Source organism: Ursus maritimus, unplaced genomic scaffold, assembly GCF_017311325.1.
Source record: "Ursus maritimus isolate PB19 unplaced genomic scaffold, ASM1731132v1 scaffold_28, whole genome shotgun sequence".
Classification (NCBI taxonomy): domain Eukaryota; kingdom Metazoa; phylum Chordata; class Mammalia; order Carnivora; family Ursidae; genus Ursus; species Ursus maritimus.
Window position 1 is genome coordinate 15,220,747 of NW_024425341.1, and position 24,798 is coordinate 15,245,544.

Sequence of the window (24,798 nt, forward strand, 5' to 3'; positions counted from 1 at the left end):
GAAAAGATGCTTGGTATGATTTCAATCTTTTTGAATTTGTTAAGACTTGTTTCATGGCCTAAAATGTCATCTACTCTAGAGAAAGTTCCATGTGCACTTGAAAAGAATGTGTATTCTCCTATTTTAGGATGGAATGTTCCTAATATATCTGTTAAATTAATCTGGTCCAGTATGTCATTCATCCTGCTGTGGTTTGGTCCTATTCTTTCACATGGGACACATAGCTAATGCAAACAGTGGAACAAAATCAAGTTATCTCCAGTAGTCAATAACCAAACTGTAGATTCACAAGGAAAATACATGTTGTCAAGGTCTGATGACACGAAAAAAGAATCTGAAAGGTATTTTTCAGAGCTGCTGAAAGATGTGGAAAATTAAAAAGATAAAACCACCAATGGAAAAATGGAAGTAATTCTTAACTCCAGAAAAAGCAAAAAATCATAACATAAAGGAAATGTAATCATGACAAAGTACTTGATTCAGCAATGGGGAATATTTACAGAATCGAAATAATGAAAATACCAAAAATGAATTTAAGTAAAGATCATGATATCAATCACTAAGAGAATGAGGGGAAAGGAACATTTATGAAAGACAAAGATAACTAAAATCCTCATCAATCATAGCAGGAGGTTGATATAAAATACCTAAAATTGAAGAACCAATGCTATATGTAGAAGTTTACATTATTCAGAAAGATGAAGGTAAGTATTGGAAAAGCAACTAAAAGAAGAAAACACAATCACCTCTGAAAAGTATGAATATGTCTGTGTGAAGGTAGGAATGTGGAATGAAGAGAACTGCCTTTTAACATCATTTGAAAATTTAAACTATATTACGATGACTTTGATAAAAGTAAGTAAAAATAAATTTATACAAACATTTTTTTTGGTATAAATGTACTTACTATGGAAATGCTGTTGAAGAAGGAGCTAAAACTGGAGGATTCTTCCAAAACTCATCCAAGAGACTCTGAATAATTTTTCCAAGATCTGAGTGCATTGTAAACTAAAAGTAATAGAAATACAGGATGATCAAAATCACTTTCAGAATAAGTCTTATTAGGATAATGTCACTGTAAAACATAATCTTAAATCTACTTCTGCACATCAAGAATTAAATGAAAAACAAAGGGTATTGTGTCAAATGACCAGATTAGCAATCTACAACTTACAATATTTTTCTATAGACTCAATACCAGAAATCAGTTAAATATCTATTTAACCAATAATGGAGCTAAAGTATTTCCACATTTTAAAAAACAATTTGAAGTTTCAAAGGTAAATACTTGGAGTACATTTAAGCTATAGCCCTTCACAGTAATCAATCACTTATATTTCCTAAGAACTTTAAGGCATATTTGAATTTTATCCCCTCCTAACAACTGTGGAAAATCTGTGAACCAAAGTTCTAACATCAACAGGTCTTCATCACAGAAAAACAAATAACTTTCAAATCAGTATTATTTATTAGATATAGTGACCTTTTTTTGGGAAAATTATTTATTCCAAATGAGATTTTACATTTTAGAGTTCTAAAACATGTAGTAGTAAAGTAATATACCTGTTATACTACTCTGAAATAAATTATACTATATACATACATTGTTTACTAACGGAGAGGTAACATATACCCCTTGCTTATCCATTAAGTGATGTCGTATTGGTGGATAAACACTGATCACTGGTTTTTCCTGAGGAAATTGTGGAGGGAGCAATCTGTTAAATGTAGAACAGATGAAAAAAAGACACATGTTATATTATAAAGTCATAATTCTAAAACAAAGTTAAAAGCAAATTAAATTTTCATGCTTTCATTTAGATTAATTATTCACAGTAATAAGTACTCTATTAAGGTTGTTAATTGAAAATACACAAAAGGATATACTTTAGCAACAAGATTATAAAGCAATTCAATACAGTAAAACCTTAATGTAGAATATGGATACCCTGAGTTATAAGATATTCCTCACATCATGTCAATTAATTGCTTTCAAACATAATATACCAACCTATGCAAAATCTCCAATAAAATCAGATCAGGTATTTGTATCAGGTGAACCACAGTAACCAGTCGGACTATTGGACCACAGTTTCTGGCCATATAATTTTCTTGCAGTTTTCCTACTTATGAAATGCTGCCAAGAATTATTATACCATCTATTGAATTTTTAAAGACTGAGTAGATAAAAGCAAAAGCACTACGATTAAAACTGTAGCTGTCAGTATGCCTTGGTTCTGTAAGGCTCTCTTCTAATCGTTCCCATTAACACAACTCTCCCAAGTCTGTCAATCACATGGTTTCAAGTAAGAACAGTAAATTCTTAATACCAAAAAAAAAAAAAAAAAGGTGAAAATCTTAACCTTTATGAATTACCACAAATTAAAAATTCAGGAATGAAGTCTTAAATGGATTTTACTGGATATGGAACTCTGATTTCTAAATCTCTCTAAACTCGGAAGAATATGCCTCTTTACTATCTCTCTGTTCCCCTGCTGGCTCAGAAAACGATTTGTTTGGCAGCACCATCATGAAGAAAACTGGGTCCTTTTTGGCTTCTCCTACTTAGCCCTACCTAGGGCATTTGATGGAGATAAAACTACTTCATTTATATAGCTAAAGATTTTAAACTAGTTTGGTAAAAAAAGACAATGAATGGCCTTTAGAGCCCAACAAATCTGGGTTTGTATCCTGACCATGCTATTCACTACCTATGTGTCTGTAATTTGCCCGATTTGCAGCGCTACTGTGAGGATCGAAAAAGCTCCTCTATCAAGATAACACAGCATAATGCTTGGCACAATTATACATTCACACTTCCATTCACTATTCAACTAGGATTTAATAAGGCCTTCTCCATGCAGGCATTATGCTAGACAATGAGAATATGAAGATGAGTAAGTCATCGTTCCTGTCTTCAGTTAGGTGCTTCTTACCTCACCCAAACACCTGCTCTAGCACCCAGCCACCTAATGCAATTTGAGGTAATAACTTAATACTGTCATGCTAAAGACTAATAATTACACATACCGTTAAATGGGTACTTCAGCAATCACTCTGTCTAATCTTTCCTCTTAAATAACCTCATGACTATAATTTTTAACTTAATTTTTTTCTTTAATTAGTAGATCAAATTTAGCCTTGAACTTTCCAGTTGATATAGTATATCTGTTGTTGAAGACTAGAACATTTTCACTTGTTTCTGATGTAGAGGTGAATGTATCTCTAATAGTTTCCCATACACGAGCTCTTTGATTGTCTTCATTTTCAGGCTTTCTCTTTCAGCCTACCTTCAGCTAAGACTTCAGTGCAAATCCATAAAAATAATGACAGTACTAAATATTATTATTGCATCTTTTTATTGCATTTCTTCTTGTATAGTTTCTTTCTTATAGCAATACACTTTACAATGTAGCAATACGCTTTACAATGATGTCTTTAAAAAATTTTTGTTTCTCAAAATTGTGTGACTTTGCTAAGTTATAGTTACTAGAAAGGGAATATTTTAAATAAGTTCACTTTAAATGATTCACTTCTAATAACTAAGAAACAAAATAATGAAAAGATTTTTAAAAGTACTAGTACATAAAAAGTATAGGATACAATTCTACTCACATATTAATATTAATTGTCAGGTTGTTTACGGTGAATGGCAACCTGTATTCCACATCTTTCTGTATTTCAGCTATACTGTAGGAGAAAATTCGAGAGAAAAATTCACTTGAAGTTATAAACCATTAATGTTAAAAAGAATGTTAAACGTTTTTAGAGCCTACTAAAACTATGAATTTTAATCACCCAATCTATATAGCCAATATAACTGGTATCTTGAGGGAAAAATGACCAAAGAAAGATTTATCAAATAAAGCAATAATATTCTTAGATATCCATCCAAATGTGTGTGTGTTGGGGGGAGGTGGTAGAGTGGGGGTAGATGTTGAAGTAAAGTGGCAAAGAAAAACTCTCATATTAATGCTAGATTGATTTACTATCACTTTCTCTAATTCAACATTAGTAGAAGTAATTGTTATCCCTCTGGTTAATACAAGTCAGCAAGACATCTGGGTTCTGATTCTGACGCTGCTACTAACCAGCTATCTAGACAGCTAGGGAAGTCTGGGTCTTAATTGCTTCAACTAAGCCTGGATGAGACGTCTGCTACAGTCTCATGACAGAGACTGCTGGTTGCTTTCCAGAAACAAATAACCCCCCCTTCTTCCTAAGTAAGAAAAGTCTGTTTTTAGTCTGAGTAGCAATGTTCTAGCCTTTTTTGCAGCTAGCTGTTGCTATAGACTTAAGTTCTAGCCAATAAGATAGATACAGGGAGGCTGTGGGATGGAATTACTAGGAAAGCATCTAGACGGAGGGAACAAAAAAAACTAGTATGAGTCCATTTGCTTCTCCTGCCTCTACCTGATAGCTGCACTTCTAGCAGCCATCCTGGACCATGAGTGACCTGGAGAATGGAAGTCATACACTAGGGAGAGCTAAGCAGAAAGAAGTAGCTTGGGTTTTAATGACTATGGAATTGTCGAACTGAATTTCTTTTTTGTGAGAGAAAAAAAGATTCTATCCTATTTAACTCAGTATTTTGGGAGTCTTGGCTAGTAGCAGCTGAATATAATTGCCAACTAACAGAATTTCCTTGTATTTTAACATTCTACATTTAGAATTTAATTTACTTTATTGTTAATTGTGGGGATACATTATTAAAATTAAAATCTAGCAACCAAATCTTTTGCAGGTCACTTCAAACTCTAACGAATATTCACAGTATTTCCAAAGGGAAAAATGTTCAGTAGTATTCCTGAGTTGAGGTTGAGAAGAACCTTAATATTCAAAAAGACACAAAACTAATTCAAGCATGAGTACTGTTGGAAGACCTAGCGTCTACATAATAATTAACTTTCATTCTTTTGGTTGCTTCAGCTAATGCTCTGTACTGACATCCCATGGAATGGGGTTAGGATTGAGATGAAGAAACAGCTGAGAACAGACTCAAAAAGATAGTATTAGGACTTCCATAGTTTTACAGAAGTTTCTCTTTGGGATTCAGTTTTGGACTAGAATACTGACAACCTCCTCAGTTGTAGGAACACCATATATAATCAATTAAATGGCTTAAGTTTTCTATTCCTTTGTATTATTTTAGGACTCTCAGGTGTAACTGCTTCAAGGGAATACTGGTCACAAATGCATCCATCAGTTTTAAGCTAAATAGAACATCTTCATGATTAAAAGTATGACCTCCTAAGTCAGGCCTCCTGGCTTCAAATTCTCCCTCTAAACCACTTACTTATGTGATCATATGCAAATTACTTAACCTAAGCCTTATCTCTCAAATGGAAAACAGGGATGTTAAAAGTATCTATCTACCCAAAACAGTTGTTAGATTAAATGAGAGACTACTTGTAAAGCTCTCCACAAAATACCATAATAACTGTTCAATACATGTTAGCTATTATCAAATATGCATTTTGAACATGCATCTAGGTTGGAGCCTGTCTGAATTTGTAGTAAGGGAGATTCTCTGTAGAGGGAGATTCTCTCTCCCCCTCACCTCCCTCACCAAAGTTTTAACTCAGTTTTTGAGTGTATTTTTATAGCAAACAAATTAAAGTGAATTCGATTAAAATAATTTTTACTTAAATTATTGGCTAGAAGTGTTTTTATTGTCTCTACAATTAGAGTGTTGACATTTACTAAGTTTTGACAAGTTTCCTTCATAAAAGAGGTTTAAGAAATAACTGAAAGCAATACTTGTAATATTAGTGAGAGGTGAACTATCATTAACAAATTCCAACACAAGTTAGTCATGGATTAGTTGGAGTTCAGGCCATGCTACTGCAAAATATGGCACTTCAACATCTTGAATATTTTCAGTTGAAGGAGTCTGAGAAAAGAGGAGAAGCAGGAAGGTTACTCTAACCTCCTCCCTGCCTCATACTTCTTCCCTGAAACAGATCATAAAATCCTCATGTGAAATATGCCCTCCTCATACCAAGAGGAGAGTAGCATCCCTACCTCAAAGACAAAGGGACACCAAGAAAAATAGTAAGAAGCCTTGCTAAGCTGCTCCCCTTCGTCCTTGATTATTACAATTACCTCATATTTCTCAGCCCATCATGTTCTTCCATGACTGCGGTTTTCATCAAACCTAGCATAAAAAACTCGGGTCTATTTCTTTGGATCTTTGCTTCCTTATTAAGTCATCCATCTCATGGAAAACTTAAATTAAATAAGCTTGTATGCTTTTCTCCTGTTAATCTGTCAGTTTACTTAATTAAAACAAGAACCATTCCCTGAATATTCACAATGTGATTTCGGATTTTTTGCTATTTTAAATAACTTTTAAAAAACTTATTCTAGGGGCGCCTGGGTAGTTCCATTGGTTAAGCATCTGACTCTTGACTTTGGCTCAGGTCATGATCCCAGGGTTGTGGTACCAAGCCCCACATCAGGATCTTAGTGCAGAGCCTGTTAGAGATTCTCTCCCTCTCCTTCTGCTGACCCTGCCCCTGTCATGCACTCTCTAAATAAATACATAAATACTTAAAAAACAAAACAAAACTAAAAAAAACTTATCTAAAAATGATTCATTCCCTCAGTGGGAAAAAAGAACAAGCAAAGAGGATATAAAAATCACTCAGGAAGGCATATACCCAAGATAACCTCTAACACATTGGTATATAACCTAATCTTTCTATACTCACAACCTTATGTAAAACAAAATGCAACTGTACTGTCTACACAATTTTATAACTTGCTCTTTTCTGAATCAGTAAATGCTATTTTACATTATCTCGTTAGAATGGCTGTAAATAATGTTTTATTACATTGTTTAACCTATTCTCTATTAATTATTGAGATTGTTTCCAATTTTTACTATTACAAATTACACTTTGATAAACATTCTTTGAAGACTTATCTTTGAGCTGACAGGTAGCAGTATTTTGAATGTAAATACACACGCAAATTTTAAAGTAATACTGTAACAACACTACAAGAGCAAATTTGAATGACCTTCCATTAATACTTTTATGTTCTAGGTTCTCTGAGAGAAATGAATTACTATGGTTTTGCCTCATTCACTCTGAATAGGTTTGCGATTAAAGAAAGCTGAAATAACAGATAACTATGTTAGTCAGAATGTGTGATTAACTGGCATCCTCATTTCTTCGATAGTCCTTGAAACTATAAACAAAAAGACCTTGACATGAAATAGAAGCACTAGTTATGGTTAAAAGATTCCTTTTGTAGAACAATCATTTATCTCCAATTCACATTTTGTGTAAACTCGGATTTCATAAGAAAGACTTGGTTCAACTAAACAGCTACCAAATATCCACCATCTTGCAAGGAAACAGAAATACAGAAATATGTGTGGCCTTTGAAGGGGCACACAGCCTGAAGAAAAAAATCAAGTGACTAAAAAAGATCAATCCAAGATACTGATAGCATGCATTTCCCAGTGTTGGGTGAATCAACGAATGCTTACAGGTGAACCTTGCAAATAAAGGATTCAGATGCTTCAATAAAGATGGTAGATCCAGATTCGACAACTTCCCTTTCCTACCTAAATCCCTGGAAATATCACAAAAGACTAAACAACCAAATCTGTAACAGTGCTGGAAAGCAAAGAGTAAGCAGACGAACTCCGAGGAATCCCTAAAAGATAAAAAAGATGGAATTAGATTTAAGGAAAAGGATAATAAGGAAAAAAGGAAAGAAAAAGAAAGTAAATACAGGAACTGATGACAACCCAAAACATAAGATCAATGCAAAGTACGAACAGTTTGAAGGTCGTCCAAGCCCTTGGAGGAAGTCAATGCACACCAAGAGTGTGGAGGGCTGGGCAGAAACATTTCTCAGGGTAATGAATGGGAAGGTATGTGCAACAGCAGGTAGGACAGAGCACTCTCCTCTTTTCCCTGCTTGTTCCAACCAACAGATGGCACTAATATCTGCACCCAGAAGAACACAGTAGGTAGCCTCCCGAAAGTAGCAGTGCTTTAGGAAGCTACTGACTTCCACGGAGCCTCTGTTTCCAGAAGACAACTATCAGCTTGTCCCATATTGGAGCGAATCATTTTTTTTCATTCATCACAGAGGCAGGCTATGATAAAGAGAGCTAAATATCCACCAACAAATCAACAAGGAATCTCCAACACAGAAAGGACCACATCAAAGAGGTGTGAACAAAGCAAAACCAAGCAAGGCAGCCACTAAACTCAGGAAGCCCTAAAACACAAAAGTTAATTCAGCAAACAGAAGACTCTAAATTTGTGTAATTAATATCCTCAGAGAAACAAAACAGCACTTGCATTCACACACAAACACCACAGTTGATATGAAAATGAAAAATTAAGACACTGGACATTTAAAATAAATAGCTCAAATAAATGGTTTGGTGCTCTGTTTGGAAAATGTTTCATACTATATATTCTTTTCTTGGAGAATACTGATGCATTTTAGCATATTAAAGGCTTTGGGAAATTCTAAAGCACATGACTTTTGTTTTTTCAATCTGTTTGACATGGACCACATATTTCACAGAATTCTTTGACATGGACCACGTATTTCACAGTGTTGTGTGGAACACAGCATAATGAAACAGATGTGCAAAGAGCTATAGGAACACAGAAGAAAGCACCTAACCTCAACAAGGGTAGGGGTGGTGGGGTCTTCCAGGAAATAAAATACTCTCTGAACTACATTAAAAATTCAAGTAAGAGTTAACTTGCAGGAAAGAGAATCAGCAAAACTAATTAGACATTCTAGACAGAAGAAACACCATGGGAAAAATTTCAGATATGAAATAACATTGGGTCTCTAAAAGTCTCCATATCCTTTGCCATTAAAAACTTCACATCCTCACTGTCCCTTAAAAAGTAAAACAGAGGCACAACATGGAGACACTTAGGCCAAGTCACTACACTGGGGCTTAACACCTAACCTAACTGCAATCTCCCTAGAGATGTAGTGTTAACCAGTTAGTCAAGAATTTTCTGAACAGCATTAAAAAAGGTGATCCATCAGTCACATGGGCCTTCTCCATCCCCTCCCCACCCCTGCCCCCAGATGAGGTAATCCACCTAATTAGACCCCCTACCCTTTACCCCTAGGGAAAGGTGACCTTAGCTGGTATAATCCTTTCCTCTATTTTGCTAATAAGTTCCTTGCTCCACCATCCTTCCTATAAAAACCTTACATTTTGAACTAGTGGGAGCTCCCATTAAACACTAGATGGGATGCTGTCCAATTCATGAATCATTTAATGAAGCCAATTACATTTCAAAATTTACTTGGCTTTGTCTTTTAACAGATTTGGTGGCAGCAACAGGATCTGAAGTGAACTTCTAAAGGCCTTCAGGGATAAAGAGAAACACGGGCGTGGCATTCTGTGAATCCTTTTGAGTTCACTGTCATTCATTTCCAAGGAGCTTCGGTGAGCTCCTCTGGGTTTGAGCTCTATTCTCTTTGCATTCAAGCTTGGATCTAATTGGCTTTCCAGTCCAGGGTTTTAATGAGTCAGTCTACACAGACGAGGCTCTAAGAGAGCTCCAGTCCCTTAGCCCTTGGTTCAGTCTACAATTTCACACTGGAATCCCTTCTCCAGTTGTAGTCTGCAGTCTCCATTGACAGGCATTTGGTGGTTTAGTACTTTCCCCAGTTTCAGTCCACAGTCTCTATCCACTAGAGTCCGCTAATCAGCCTATGTTGGGAACTGTTGGTGGCCACTCCCTGGAGCTGGACAGGGTCTGACTTAAGAACCAGACCAGGTCTGGGAACAGACTGGGTTGGATCTGAGATGGACTGGATCCAGTGTGAGGCCTGTGGTATTGTTTTAAACAAAGGCTAATTGATAATGGGAGTCTCAGAAGCCAGACAAAAGGCGCAAACACTGGTGGGCATGGGTCAAGCATTTAAATTCAAAGGCTATTAGAGCGCTCACCAACTCCAGAAGACTTCTGTGATAGAGTAAGTTGGTCGCATTAATGGATTAGATTGACATTGGGTCACCCACCAACCTCAAGACAACTTCTGTGCAATGAGGTACACTGCAAAACACCTCACAATTCCCAACACCATCGCATGTCCCTCTTAGTTACTAGTCTGACTCTGAGAAACACAGAGGCCTAGCTAAAAAAAAGGAATAAAAAACAAAGGATCCTTTATATCCAGAGTTGAACAGGCCACCTTCTGGCATACCTGCTTACTTTATGTCTAAAAACTGTAGTCCCAGAAGTCACAAATATTTAGTTAAATGGCAAGATCATACTAAAATCAACTTCGTGTTACAATGGCTGTTATGGTAAATGCTCCAATTAGAGAAATAATTAAAGAAGTATACTTGAAAGCAAGGGTTCTTAAACAGAATGGGACACCTATTTTATGTGGTATGCAGAAGCCACCCAAAGGCTTCAAAATTCCAAAGTTTCATTGGTTCACTCCAAAAAGAAAGGTACCTACAACAAAGACTAAGACTAACATATAAGACTGCATTAATTCCTACTGCTCTCCTCTCTCCTTTGAGTACTCTTTCTAGTAATCCTCTATCTGAAGTGTCTTTTGACTCCGAAGAGACTATTAGTTAAGTTTTAAGATAAAGACCACCACAGGCTGCAGGCAATCCCCTACAGGTATCTTTCATTCCCGGGTTAAAGGCCCAACTAACAGCCATAGTTAAATAATTTCTAAAGCCCACAGAGGATTCTCAAAAGGTTTTGTAATTTACCTCCTGAGCCAATACAGAGGGAAAAAAAATAAAATATTCCCTTCCTTTCAAAACCAGAACTATTGACTATCAATCCTCTGTCTCCCAGGTATAGCTACTGCCTTTTTTTTTTTTTTAAAGATTTTATTTATTTATTCGACAGAGATAGAGACAAGCCAGTGAGAGAGGGAACACAAGCAGGGGGAGTGGGAGAGGAAGAAGCAGGCTCATAGCAGAGGAGCCTGATGTGGGGCTCGATCCCATAACGCCAGGATCACGCCGAGCCGAAGGCAGACGCTTAACCGCTGTGCCACCCAGGCGCCCCAATAGCTACTGCCTTCTTGACTGTCTTGTTTTATGTCCTAAGAATCTGGCTTGGCTTTCAGCCTACCTGGGACAGGCAGGTTGTGTTTGGCTAAATTTGGGGGTGACTCTGGATCTGGTAAAGAGACTGTCTTTTGTACCCTCTCTGAGGATGCTGCTAGGGTCCATGAGGTTGTTCAAAACTGCCAGAAATATTTACTGTATGTCCTGGTTGAGACCTGACAAGATACTGGAGAGGATTTACAACTCTGTGTTCAGAAATTTGGCCAAATTAGAAACTGATATTCAGAGCCTGAAAAGAATTTTTTTTTTTTTTTGAGACTTTGCCCCTAAGCTAAATGTACCCAGAAGGGGGAAAACACATAGGTGGATGAGTGTGAGTGTCCTTTGATACCATTTAGGTGGCAACTTAATTCTCTGAGGAATTAAAAACAGCTACACCTGTTTTGCAAATATGTTATCACCTTATACTGTCAGAATGGCTAAAATCAAAAAGACAAGAAGTAACAAGTACTGGTAAGGATGTGGAGAAAAAGGAATCCTCATGCACTGTTGGTGGGAATGTAAACTGGTGCAGCCACTGTGGAAAACAGTGTGGAGGTTCCTCAAAAAAAGTAAAAATAGGAATCCTATTTGATCCAATAATTCCACCACTAGGTATGTATCCAAAGAAAACAAAACACTAATTTGAAAAGATGTATGCACCCCTGTCTATTGAAGCATTATTTGCAGTAGCCAAGATATGGAAGCAACCTAACTGTTCATCAATAGACAAATGGATAAGGAAGATTTGGTAACATATACAAATGGACTATTACTCAGCCATAAAAAAGGATTAGTTCTTGCCATTTGAGACAACATGGATGGACCAAGTGCATATTATGCTAAATGTAGTAAGTCACATTGAAAAAGATAAATGCCATATGATTTCACTCATATGTGTAACCTAAAAAACAAATGAACAAATAAATAAACATACAAAAAGCAGAATCAGACCTCGAAATACACAGAAATAATGGGGGAATAGGTAAAATGCATAAAAGGGAGTGAGAGATTCAGGCTTCCAGTTATGGAATGACTAAGTCATGAGAATAAAAGGCACAGCATAGGGAATATTATCAATGATATTGTAATAAGTGTTACATGGTGACAGATGGTAGCCACTTGAGGTGAGCATAGCATACAGTATAAAGAAGCTGAATCATCATGTTGTAGACCTGGAACTAATGTTAACATTGTGTGTCAACTATACTCAAAAAAAATTTTTTTTAAGTGTAAGAGTTCAAACTTTTATATTATATTAAAACTTAGCCCTAAAATTAAAAAAAAATAATACGGAAAAACTTAGAAGCAGCGTCTTTTCTAACTAGTGAGTTTTGTGTTTTTGTACCTAATTCATGGCAGCAATTTAAAACTATAAGCTATGAGGTCTCTGTCTACATCTTTATGTTTATGTGTGCCTCTCTCTCTATATAGTAAATGTATGGTATTTTCTTCCTCCAGACAGTATTCTTAAAATTAATTTGTAAATTTAGTTGGCTTAAAGATCTATTTAATTGGCTTAAGGAAAACTAACTGCTTATATAAATTAAACTCTCAGAAATATAACAAAAACACCCACGTTTTTCAAGTACTGGGATAATCTAATAAAGCTCGTTTAAATTCACTGGTTTAATTAAAACAGGCATGTCTTTAGAGTTATCAACATTGAATACAATGCAGATAAACAAGTTTCATTCTACCTGAATTTACTAGTTTAATTAAATCTGTTATAATTTGTCAGCAAAAATAACTTAGAATCATGGCAGATTTTGTCTAATAATGTCTCCTAAGTTTTGTGGGTAATCTCAACATGATTGTTGGAGCAAATGATTTAGATGTAAGTGGAGTAAGAATTTACAGTAAGGTTTTTAGCAGTTATATTTTATGATATACATGCTTAAAAAATGTTCCACATCTCATTAGCTTGAGATTTTAGGAGTCTTGCTAAATTAAATTAATGATGGAAATGTGGGCGCCTAGGTGGCTCAGCGGTGGCTTAAGTGACTGCCTTCAGCTCAAGTCATGATCCCACAGCCCCACATCAGGCTCCTGGCTTGGCGGTTGAGTCTGCTTCTTCCTCTGACCTTCCCCCCTCCCTTCTCATGCTCTCTCACACTCTTTCTCTCTCTCTCAAATGAAGTAAAATAAAAAATAAAATCTTTAAATGATGGAAATGTATTGAATAGATTATTTCCAAGTAAGATAAAATACTGTTCTTGAACATAGGCTTATTTACTTTTGGTTTATTACAGAGAAACTAAAAGCTACTTAGGTTTGTCAATTCTACACTGGAAAACTGAAAAAAGTATATGCTTCTAGAAATTATGAAAGGTATTCATAATTTGTCAATCTAAAAAATGCTGGTATGACAGTTCACTACTCCTTAGTTTTCATTAGAAATGAAGATTTCTAAGGGTTAAGAATTCTAATTAATGTTATTACAACTACTACAAATAAAAGAAACATCCTTGTCTGTAAAGAAAGTAAGAATGTGTGTTTTTGGTACGAGAAGGAATAAGGAATGGAGATACATTTTCTCGATGGGGGAAAAAAAGTAATTTTGTCCTAAAGTGAGGCTGGTTGTTTAAAGAAAAAGAACAGGACAAAATCTGAATGTGAAAAACAAAAAACAAACTTGTAAAGTTTGTGAAAAAGGAATCTTTGGAAAGGTCAGGACTAAGATTAAAATGAGTAAGTTTTAATACGAGAAGTATGAGAAGCGAAATAAGTCAATCAGAGAAAGACAATTATCATATGATCTCACTGGTATTTAGAATCTGAGAAACAAGGCAGAGTACCATAGGGGAAGAGAGGAAAAAATTAAACAAGACGAAACCAGAGAGGGAGACAAACCATAAGAGACTCTTAATCTCAGGAAACAAACTGAGGGTTGTTGGAGTGGAGGGGGGTGAGAAGGATGGGGTGGCTGGGTGATGGACACTGGGGAGGGTACGTGCTATGGTGAGCGCTGTGAATTGTGTAAGACTGATCAATCACAGACCTGTACCCCTGAAACAAATAATACATTATATGTCAATAAAAAATAAAAACATTCTTTAAAAAAGTAGAATTTTATTTTCTCTGTTAAAAGGACAAAGGTTTTTTTTTGGACTTTGGGTCTGCTTTTGATAACAGATTGTTAAAGTATATTTACCTTTTAAGTATTAAGTTTCATAATGATCGGTGATCTTATTTAGGCAAACTCAAAAACCTTTTTTTGATATTTTTGACAAAGTTCCCAAAACCAAATTCTAAATGAAGTCTTTTTGACCTGTAAGAAATTCTGGAGTGCTTCCAAAAGTGTCCCTGGAACATTCCAAAAAATTTGTTCAACTAATTAGGCTTATCTGATATATTAAATTACATAGGAAGCACTGTCAAGTAAGAAGTAATACTATGTCTTCCTCATATTGTAAGATTGTGGCATATATGGATAAAGTTCATTTTACTTCTACAAAAACTGGCCCCTCGTTGCCATATTTTTGCCATCCTGATGTCCTTGTAACAAGGCAACAGTCTGCTCCTGAATCAGAGAAATTAAGATGGGTCAGCAATGGCTGTAAGATAAATGAACAGCTGGGGCTATGGGAAACCAAAGATGGCTGCTCGGTAATTCTCAGCGCCCAGTCAAATCCCATTTTTTGGTTTTTGCATTCCTTCACCCACCATAGTGCATTTAAGATGACTAAAATTATGAATTAACACTGGTGGGGAGATTTCTTTTTTTTTTTTTTTTAAAGATTTTATTTATTTATTTGACACGGAGAGAGACAGCCAGCGAGAGAGGCAACACAAGCAGAGGGAGTGGGAGAGGAAGAAGCAGCCTCCTAGCGGAGCAGGGAGCCTGATGCGGGGCTCGATCCCAGGACCCTGGGATCAGGCCCTGAGCCGAAGGCAGATATTAAGGACTGAGCCACCCAGGCGCCCCTGGTGGGGAGATTTCTACCTAACAAGTCCATAATCCTAGAAAAATAATCTTTGTCCCAAGAGGCCAAACTCCTCTTCTCTCTGGACCCTTTGAAACCTGAAGCTGGACTTCATTCAACTGCCTCTTAATGTGGGTTATCAATACGTTCCTGTTACTGCGTGTATGTGCTCTGGATGGGTTGAAGCCTTCCCCTGTTGCAAGGCTAATGCCCTCCCAGTGGCAAAGAAAGAGAGAATGTTTCCCAGTTAGGGTATACCTTCCACAATATCATCAGTGATCAAGGCACCCACTTCACTGGACAAATTATACAAGCCTTCGTGAAAAGTCTGCAAACTTCTTGGAATTATCATAATCTCTATCACCCTCAACCAGACAAGGTCAAGAGAACTAATGAGATCCTTAAACTTACAATTTCCAAACCTGAAACTACTGGACCTCCCTGACCTCAAGTCTTGCCTTTGATCCTGTGGACTATTCACAGTACCCCACTGGAAAACAAACTCACCCCACACAAGATAGTTACTGGCACACCAATGCCTATTGGTCTACAACCTTCTGTTGATCCTGTGTCTCAAGCTAGTATGACCAACGACTCTAAGTGTCTAATGTCTTACGCTCAAGCCTATCATCAATAGGCTAAAAAGTCCTTCCCAGATCCCAATCCACTGCTTATAGTCTAGGGCCTGGTGACTGAGTACTCTGAAACCAACATCAGAGGAAGACAGCACTTAAGTCTTGTTGGAAGGATCCTTACTAAGTGCTTCTGACCACTGCTCCCAACTAGAAGATGCTGGAGACCTCTGAATCAAACTGACAAGGAAGTAGCTGATATTGAGGTAGACTGCTTCTAAAATTACAAGTGCTTCATACTTTAATGAAACGTGAAACCATGAAACCACTTCTTCTTTTTGTATCCTTTACTCTGGCATTTCTCTGCAAATATAACATCTGCATCTGTATGTCCCTGGCCATCGCTAAGAGGGGTAACCTCTGGAATTTAGAGCAAACTTTTATTTCAGGCTAGGAGAAACTCTAACTGTGCCCCTAACTTTTCACAAGCAAAATAAGACATTTCAATGGTTGACTCTCCTGAGTTTACACTGTTGAGTTAGAAAGGACCTACCAGAAGGCTTTCATGATTCAGCATTCACTCCTTTTGGCAGGTCCCTACCACCCTGGCTAGGGATAAATGTAAATGAGATTATGATCAGAAACTTCTTAATTCCTGAAATTGCAGAATCCACTGCTAAAGCATTAGCTGTCCAGTAAAAACCCTTATATTCTCTGGCCAAAGTTCTCTTTTTCCCCCCCAAAATTCTTGACAATAGGATAGCCCATGATTATCTTTTAGCTGAGTAAGGTTATCTGCTGTGAACAACCTCACCTGCTGTCTGCTTGTAGATTAATACTTCCAGGGTAGTTGAAACTCAATTATATAAAATCACTGAGCGAACCACTGCCTTAAAAGAGTGACACCTTCAACAGGGTCTTTCTTTGACTAGTTTGGGTCTTAGGGACCATTGCTCCAAAGTGCACTCCAAAAACTGGAAATTATTCTGTTTACAGTTATCATAAAAAATCTCCCAGGTGCACCGTATCCTCTCAAAAGCTTTAAATGCATATTTGTAGCGGATAACTACCAAGTGGATGATCTCGGAGACCCTCGGAGTCAAAGTGAAGAGAATAACCCACTTCTGTGACCCGTGAATACTGTAGGCAGATATGGCTAAAGGTCCCCAGAAAAAGAAAGATGATGCATAGCTTTGGGGACACAACAGAAGTCACTTTAGAACCCCAGCTATTTTTGTGACCTATACCCCATCAACTGGCTCTACGTGACCAAGAGCACTTCTTGCAGAGCTTACTAGAAGGCACTGGAATTACAAAGGAATGCAAAAACCTCAGTAGTTAAGGATCTTAAGGAAACAAAAGGGAATGCAAAAAGCAACATCAGGCCAGGAAAATAGCCTAACCATATCAGAGATAGTAAATCAATGGTAAAACTCCCCACGCTGGTTCAAAAGTGAAAGTTGATCTAAGGTACATTCTTAAGTCTTTTTTTTTTTTTTTTTTGGATTTACTTCCCCCTCCCCCCACCCCTTAAGCACTCAGACAAGGGACTAACTGGAGCCGGAGAATTAATGATGCTGACCCTTGCTGGCCCTCTTAACTTCAATCATCTAGGACTTGGACTCTGTCAACTTAGGATGACTTTTACCCTGACTCTGTACTGAAATCTCCTTTGACAAGTCCCTCCACCAATATGCATGCACCCTTAGCTTAAAACTTCCCTTATTTTGTTGTTCGAAGAGACACTGCTTTGGGAAATATCCCCAGTGTTTTCCTTACCTGTTGCAAGTAGAATTCTTCCTTTTCCACTCTTTGGTATGGTTGTGTCTTTTGATGATGCCCACGAAGAGGTGAACCCAGTTTTGGGTTACAATATCAAGGTGTTAAAGCAAAAAAAAACATGACCTATGATGTCATAAGAAGGAACAACAAAAACTTGGCAAACTTCAGAGCCACAGCTGAGAGTGGTGATAATGCCTTAAATTTTGACCACATCTCTCAGGTAAGCTGAGTCTGATCAAAAGGGGAGTAATTATTAAAAAGAAAACCAAAGGCCCCAAATGGAGCTTCTTATGCCAAGTTGCCTTGCCTCCAGAAAATTCCTGATCAGCACCAATGAAGTAATCTGTCATATGGGCCCTCTTCATCCCCCAAAGGAAGTTAAGCAATCCAATAAAATTCCTTGCCCTTCCCTCTAAGGGAAGGTGACTTTACTTGGAACAATTCTTTCCTTGCGCTAATAACTTCCTTGCCCCACTCTCCTTCCTACAAAAAACCCTTCCATTTTATACAGCTCCCTGGAGCTGCCGTCTACTTGCTAGATGTGATGCTGCCCAATTCATGAATCATTAAATAAAGTCAACTAGATCTTCAAATTTAACTCAGTTGCATTTTGTTTTTTAACAGTCTGTTGACACTTTCCATTAGTCACATCACCATCTTCTGTGAAAACCAGGCATTAAGCTAAGGAGGCTGGGCTTTTCTGGGCAAGAGTTAAGAAACTACTGAAAGGAATACACGGTCATATTTAAATTTTAGGAAGATTACTTTGGTGACCATGTGGGGAAAAAAATTAAGACTGAAGGCAGAGAAAATAGTTGGAACCCAGTGACAGTAGGGATGCACTGAGTGGAAACAGGACGACCAGGTTTTTGGCTTAGGGAGTAAACAGTAGACAGCTTGGAAGGAGCTGAGGGGCGGGAGGGGAAGAGTAGATGTGGCTGGATTAAACTAACAATGGAGAAATGACTGCTTGTGTGGTTAAATTCCTTTAAGCAAGTACAGACTGATACTACTAAGGTGAAAATTAAAGAGAGTACCTGAGCTGTTATGATCTACACAGGAAAAATTTTCTTAAATGGTAATATGATTTATTATGTCATATACTCTGCAATTGTAATTTTTAATCACGGGGTATAAATGGACTATATGATTTAATGTATCGAATTTAGATCCACTTAATTATGTGACTGACATAATTTTAAAGTTCACTCTAAGAGCACTATGTCCCTTTATAGAGTCACAGTGTTGGCATTTTGTAGATTTCTATAACTTCTATAGGCATAGCAACTTCTTGTAGGATTTTTTATTGCAACAAGTTAAAGTGATTCCCTTCCACAAAGAAGTTTTAATCTCAAATACCTATAAAAGATAACATACTGTTGCTTGTAGCACAAAAGGGAGTTAACTGAAAACTAGGGAAATGCAGAAAGGAAAGCCCAGTAAATGAGGCAGCTACTTTTCAGCTCAAAGCAAACGTTGCTATGTGGAAGAAATGTCAGATCTTCCAGATCTATTTTAAAAGAAAAGTTGGAGGGGGCAATGGCTATATGGGAAATCTCTAAACCTGCCACTTAATTTTGTAGTGAACCTAAAACTACTCTAAATAAAGTCTTGTTCATCTTCAAAGTTGAACATCTGGATATTTGAATGAAAAATCTCAAAATTATAAATGCCAGCGATGGATCCATATTTTTTAAAATATGTAATATTAAACAGGTTAAAGCATATACACATATCTTCTCATTACAAATTTGTTGTGCTACCAAGTTTGTGTATGAGTCCTGTTGAGCCAACAATAAAATCTATAGGAAAAAAATTATGGAATTTAGGCTTACTCAGAAACCCACGATTTTAGAGGAGAAAGTTTTATTAACTGTGAACAAGGGGTTAAACTTAATAGCTAGACGGTAGACACAGTAGCAGATTCTCCAGAGATAAAGGTTTAGGCAATCAGAATGAATAATGGTATCCAGGGACTGGCAGCAAAAGAAAATTCCAAAACAATTTTTAAGGACTATGCAGATTGAAACAATTATTTTTAAGAAACAAAAATAACTATTTACCAAGTACCTACTAGTTTCTTTACATGTATATCTAAAATTCTTCAAAACAGGTACATTTCATTTGTGAGGAAACTATCTGAAATGGACTTGCTTACTGAATGGCAAGTCAGAAGAATTCCTGCCAGAGGTAAATAAGCTATGGGTGAGCTTGTGAGGGATTCACAAACAATAAGCTGGGACAAGCATGTAGGCTAATAGGCAAAGGTTCCATGCATATTGACTCTATGCAGTGGAAAGGAGGAATATAATTTGTCATATGCTTACTATGTGTCAGGTATGCTAATAAATGCTCATAAATATCACTCAAATATTAACAATTTTTCATGATAGGAATCACAATTCCTGATTTTACAAATGGGAACTGCAGGCCCAGAGAAGTTGAGTAACTTGCCAAAAGGTCACATTGCTATTGCGTGTTAAAGCCAAATTGGAATCCAGGTCAGTTTGATTACAAAGCTTCCATTCACCTAGGTCATGCTGCTTTTCCTAAGGACAGTAATTTTTGCTGACTTCCATTTATGTTGCTCAAATTAATTTTGTCTTTTATCTCTAAGAGAGCGCTCACATCCAGGAACCTGAGGAAGCAACACAGACTTTCACAGTTGGGCAGGGCAATAAGAGATCAGGCAATTAATTGTTTTACTTCAGGGGTCCTAAGGACTATTAAGGTTATCTGAGCATCCAAGGTTGCCCTGCCAGTTAATGGTACGTCAGTGTCTCCTAACTTCTGGTTCAGAGCCTCTTTCATTAAGATTATTCATGGAGACTATCCAACATAATAGAGTGAAAGAGAAAAAAGCAATTCTGACAAACATAGTAAGTCCCAAATTAGATTTCCTTATTAAATATAAAATAAAGGTAGCACCAGAATTACTATGTAATCATTAAAATGAATGCAGAAGTCCTTTATTTAAGAGAACTGATGCCCCTAAGTAAAAGATAATAAAGATTACTTCTGTATAACTTTGGATTTAAATAATTACCATGGCCAACACAGCTCCAGGTTACTGTTTTAGAGCTAAGGAAACAAAAGAAGCTAACTAACTTAAATACTGTTACGAGATGAGAAACCAGGATAGTTAGAATGGTTAACTGTTAAGACCATCAGTTTTTAGTATTTTTTGATTATAGTACAATGCAGGGAAATAATTAACAGCTTCACTTCAGAAGAATCTTTAAATATTGGGACTAGTGAGTATCAGGTGGGATATTTTCAACTGCAAGTAATCGAAAGTCCAGGTTCAAAGTGACTTAAACAGTGAGGGGTTACTAAACTTAAAAAGGACTAAGTCCAGAGGCATGAAAGGTTCCAAAGCAAAGATTAATTCAATATCACAATATTATCGTGGGCAGTCCATCTTTCTACTCTATCACATTCAGTAGTCAGCCTGCTTTTCATGATCCAAGCAGTTTCAGATGTCCCATGTAACAATATCCAAAACATAAGAATTTCCTTTCAAACATCTCTATTACTCAGAAAATGTTTTCAGTAGCGCCCCAGCAGACTTCTCCTCCAACTCCCATTAAACAAGCTTAGGTCAAGAGTCCTGCTTCCACAATAACTTGCAGTGAACGACGGCCGTAAACAATCATTATTTGAGCAGTCTCCCTTAAATGTATGATCCTGCATACTGGGAAACCAGATTAAAACTGGTGTTTTTTCAAGAAGTCAGAGAAAATGGATTTGGGTGGGAAACCAAGAGTGTCCTTCAGAGTGAACTTCTTTATGAAGTAGAAGAAACAACAGAACTAATTCTACGCCTGCCCACCAAGACAGGAATGTTAGTGGTAAAATGAATACTGAGATGACTGTTATTCAGAAAGTGGAATATATTACTTGAGCCTAGTCTACATAACTTCCAGCTTCCATTTTCATAGTGGACAAACATGTTATTATGCTTTGGTTAAAACTTCTGTTTGTCATCTATGACAGTTTCCCACTTGCCCTGCCTTAACAGTATGCTTAACATGAGGAAATAAACATAAAATTCAGCTAACCTTTAGGAGACGCCTGATAAAGATGAGGCAAGAATTACTTAAGGTAACTAGAAAAGGAGTTTACACTAATTTAAGGAAGGGAATCAAACAGACTATCTCCTACAATGGAATTTTTTGAATTATATGGAGTTAAAAAAGAAGATAAGAGTTGGAAAGTATAAGAGAGAATGGGGTTAATGAGGAGGGCAGAAGTTGGATACTTTCCTTGCTTAGAAAGAGCTGTTGACATTACATCTGTAGAAGGGATAAAGTATGAAACATTAGGGAAGTGGGGCCCATGCAACAAGATACTGATATTTATAATTTAAGAAGTTTTTGTATTATTCATTAAAATATCATCTGAAACATTCAACTTTTGCAGAATGCACCTTCAAAATCACCAATCACAATGTCTTACTGCACAACAATCTTTAAGTATAAGTTATAGTACTGAAATTTGATTATCCAAGCAACATATTATTATATACTGTACAAATATATCATTTTTACCAGCTAGCTTTACAATGTATGTCATGAGTTCGAATGGCAGATTTAACAAGAACAGATGGATGACACTTCTTTCTAGCATTGTACCATTCCTTGAAAACTGAAACTATATGACCTAATTGTCTCCAAAATTATCCAAGTATAGTTTATAAATGTGAAATATTTCAATAAAATAAAACTAAAAGTATTTTTATAAAAGAACTTAAAAGCTTAAGCTAATTCCAGAACTCCTTAGATTTGCAATTCTTGTTTTAGAATGTCACCTTATTTGGGAGGCCAAAAAAACAACACCAGAAATTTCAAATCAGTCACTACCCTTATTTACTAACCTTAGCAGTAAGAGGCTTTAAGAGTATTTAAAAAGTTCAACTCCAATCTCAAAGAATAAAAATTTGCCAGCAGTGAGAATATTTAACAGAATATACTAAAGGCTTAAAGGCAATTAATTCCAAAGGTGTGGTTCTAAAAAATATTTTGGCTATAATAGTACTAGTACAGTATATAAACAATCTTCCAAGCTGATACTTCCTAAGGAGACAAACTTTTGTTATGCTTGTTCAAAATGAGTCAACTTATCTTATAAGCATATCTTGTAAGAGTAGCTCTTACAGGTTAGTACAGAACACTATTTAGAATAAGACTGCCGTAAAAAAAAGAATAGGATTGACTTGGAGAACTCTGTGAACTTAATTTTCCAGAAAGAAAGCCACCATTAAAACAAATAGCATGCCACTCCTCTGTTAAATACCATAAATTTTCAGCTTTTGAAAGTTCTGAACAAGCAGAATTGGGACAAAGAATCAAGAAACATCTGAAGGTCAATCAGCAACAGCCCTTGTTTTAGCCCTATTAACTTTGCAGTGAATTTTTCTTTTAACAACATATTTTATTTCAAACTATTCTATACTGTAACTTGCTTGGGAAAAATTATTAAAAGTAACAGATAAAATGGCCCCTAATATGGTTCATTCAACCGGAAATTAATTTTATTGTCTCATAATATATATATTTTTTAATTGCATGAAAAGTCTATTTAGAAAAGGGGGTTGACTGATGTTGGCACCTTTACAAAGACATGCTGTGACACCGGTAAGTAAATAAATTTGCATAATCCATAAAAGGAGGCAGTTCAAATTTTTGTAAACCATTAGAGACCACAAAGATTTGCAATATAAAAGGCTGAAGTTTAGGTAAAAACAGTTGAAATAATTTGAATTGCAACATATTTCTAACCCGACCATGCTGAAAATGAACAACTCATAAGACAATAGATTAACATGAATATAAGGCAATTCCTAGGTGTAGGAATAAGAATAATAAAGTGAGCTGTAGAGACTAGTAGTTTGCCAGAATGGGACGAGGCTGTTGGAACCGTGTAAATCTTAAAGACTTAAGAAGACTGAGTATGTCATTCCCAACCAAAAAGAATTCACTGATAAAACCTTTGGCTTCTCTTTCCTTTTATGTTACAACAGCTTTTTCTCCCCCCCTCCCAAATTTTACGCTCTGTGAAACCTGGAGATTACTCTTTACAGTTCTTTTTAGACAAGTACGGTACTTTAACAATTCTGCTAATGTGGCAATCAGGTGGGCAAAGGGAAAGGCTAGTGAGGAAGCAGAGCAAAGCAAAGGATACTGGATACAGACCATAAAACAGATTACAGCCAGAACTGATGTGTCAGGAGGGATGAACAAGTCAGAACTGGAAGAGCTGAGCCGGGGTGAGGCAAGAGGGAGGGATAAAGGGTCCGGAGGAAAATCCTGAACATGGGTCAGGAATAGAAGAGCAAGCGTGTGTCCCAAGACGAAGGGAGGTATGTCAAAAGGAGGCAGCTGGCGGGCAGTAGGCCTAAGGAGCTACGTGTGGCTATGAATTGCCCACCCTCCCGCCCTACTTTTTCCTCCGGTCGGAGGGGCAACGACCAGTCACCTGGAGTGTGAATTCCGGAGGGACTCTATGAGGCGCTGCTTCTGCTGTTGGAGGCTGGTGAGGCCACCGGGGGACCCAGCTGCGGAGGAGGAGGCGCTCTTGGTTAGGGGAAAGAGCCAGCTCATCCTCCACGGGTCCCCGGGCCCGAGGCCCTAGAAGGCTCTGGCCTGCTTCTCCCAGCTGCTCAACCCGGCGGTTCCCCAGCGACAGGAGGAGCAGTCCGAGACGCCCGGGTCCCAAGGGCGGGGGGGCCGCGTCTTCTCTAAGCAAGCCCGGCTGAGGGGTCCTTAGGTCCTGGGCGAAACACTGTAACTGTGGGCAGCTATAGAGAGGAAAGTAGCCACCCGGGAAGGGGAGCTCTACCCTCACGGCCCCGACGCCGAAACCGGTCAGCGCGGCAGCCTGACCGCCAAGCCTTCCACCACCCCTGCTTCCGTCACCGGCGTGCTCCGCCCCCTCTGCGTGTCGCGTCATCACCTAGCGCCCCCGCCAGGACGTACGAGAAGCGACGGCGCAGCACGGTGCGGCGCAGCCCCCGGCTCCTCTTTTCCCCTTGCTGGGCGTGAGGTGTCTATGGGGCACCCGCTGCTGCCGCCGCTACCGCCACCGCCACCGCCGCTGGTTGCTGTCTCTATGGCGAGGAGGAGGAGGAGGAGCGCGAGCTCAGCGACACAAGTAGATCTTGCGTCTGCCCGGGGGGGAGGGGCGGATTGGGGAAGTAGAAAGGGGGCGGGAACGATGAACCTTAGAGGGTGAGCGATGGCGCCAGCTGGAACGCGGCTGGCGAAGGAAAGAGCTAGGCGGCGGGTGGAGGGGGCAGGGTAACGGGCTGAGGGTATGTCAAGGGGGTGGCGCGGACTGATGACGTAAAGGCTTTGTACCTGGGGCTTCGACGTTGTTGGACGGAAATTGGGAGTGGAGGGCGGTGGCCTAGATCCTCTGCTCCTCGTATTTCTTC

At 37.8% G+C, this 24,798-nt stretch overlaps 2 protein-coding genes across 2 annotated transcripts in view; one reads left to right on the forward strand and one right to left on the reverse strand.

Annotated features, from left to right (window-relative positions):
- The window catches only part of VPS37A (VPS37A subunit of ESCRT-I), a 45,211-nt gene extending 21,237 nt beyond the window's left edge, over window positions 1-23,974 (reverse strand). Inside the window, exons 1-4 of the mRNA XM_040643313.1 lie at window positions 23,841-23,974; window positions 3,616-3,690; window positions 1,604-1,718; window positions 908-1,008 (exon numbers count right to left, since the gene is read on the reverse strand). Of these exons, the coding sequence (XP_040499247.1) occupies window positions 908-1,008; window positions 1,604-1,718; window positions 3,616-3,690; window positions 23,841-23,965 (416 nt within the window). The 5' untranslated portion in view covers window positions 23,966-23,974. The remainder of the gene's footprint in view (window positions 1-907; window positions 1,009-1,603; window positions 1,719-3,615; window positions 3,691-23,840) is intronic.
- Window positions 23,975-24,326: 352 nt separating this feature from the next.
- CNOT7 (CCR4-NOT transcription complex subunit 7) overlaps window positions 24,327-24,798 on the forward strand; it is a 20,001-nt gene continuing 19,529 nt past the window's right edge. Inside the window, exon 1 of the mRNA XM_040643314.1 lies at window positions 24,327-24,515. The gene's annotated coding sequence lies outside the window, so the exon portion shown is untranslated. The remainder of the gene's footprint in view (window positions 24,516-24,798) is intronic.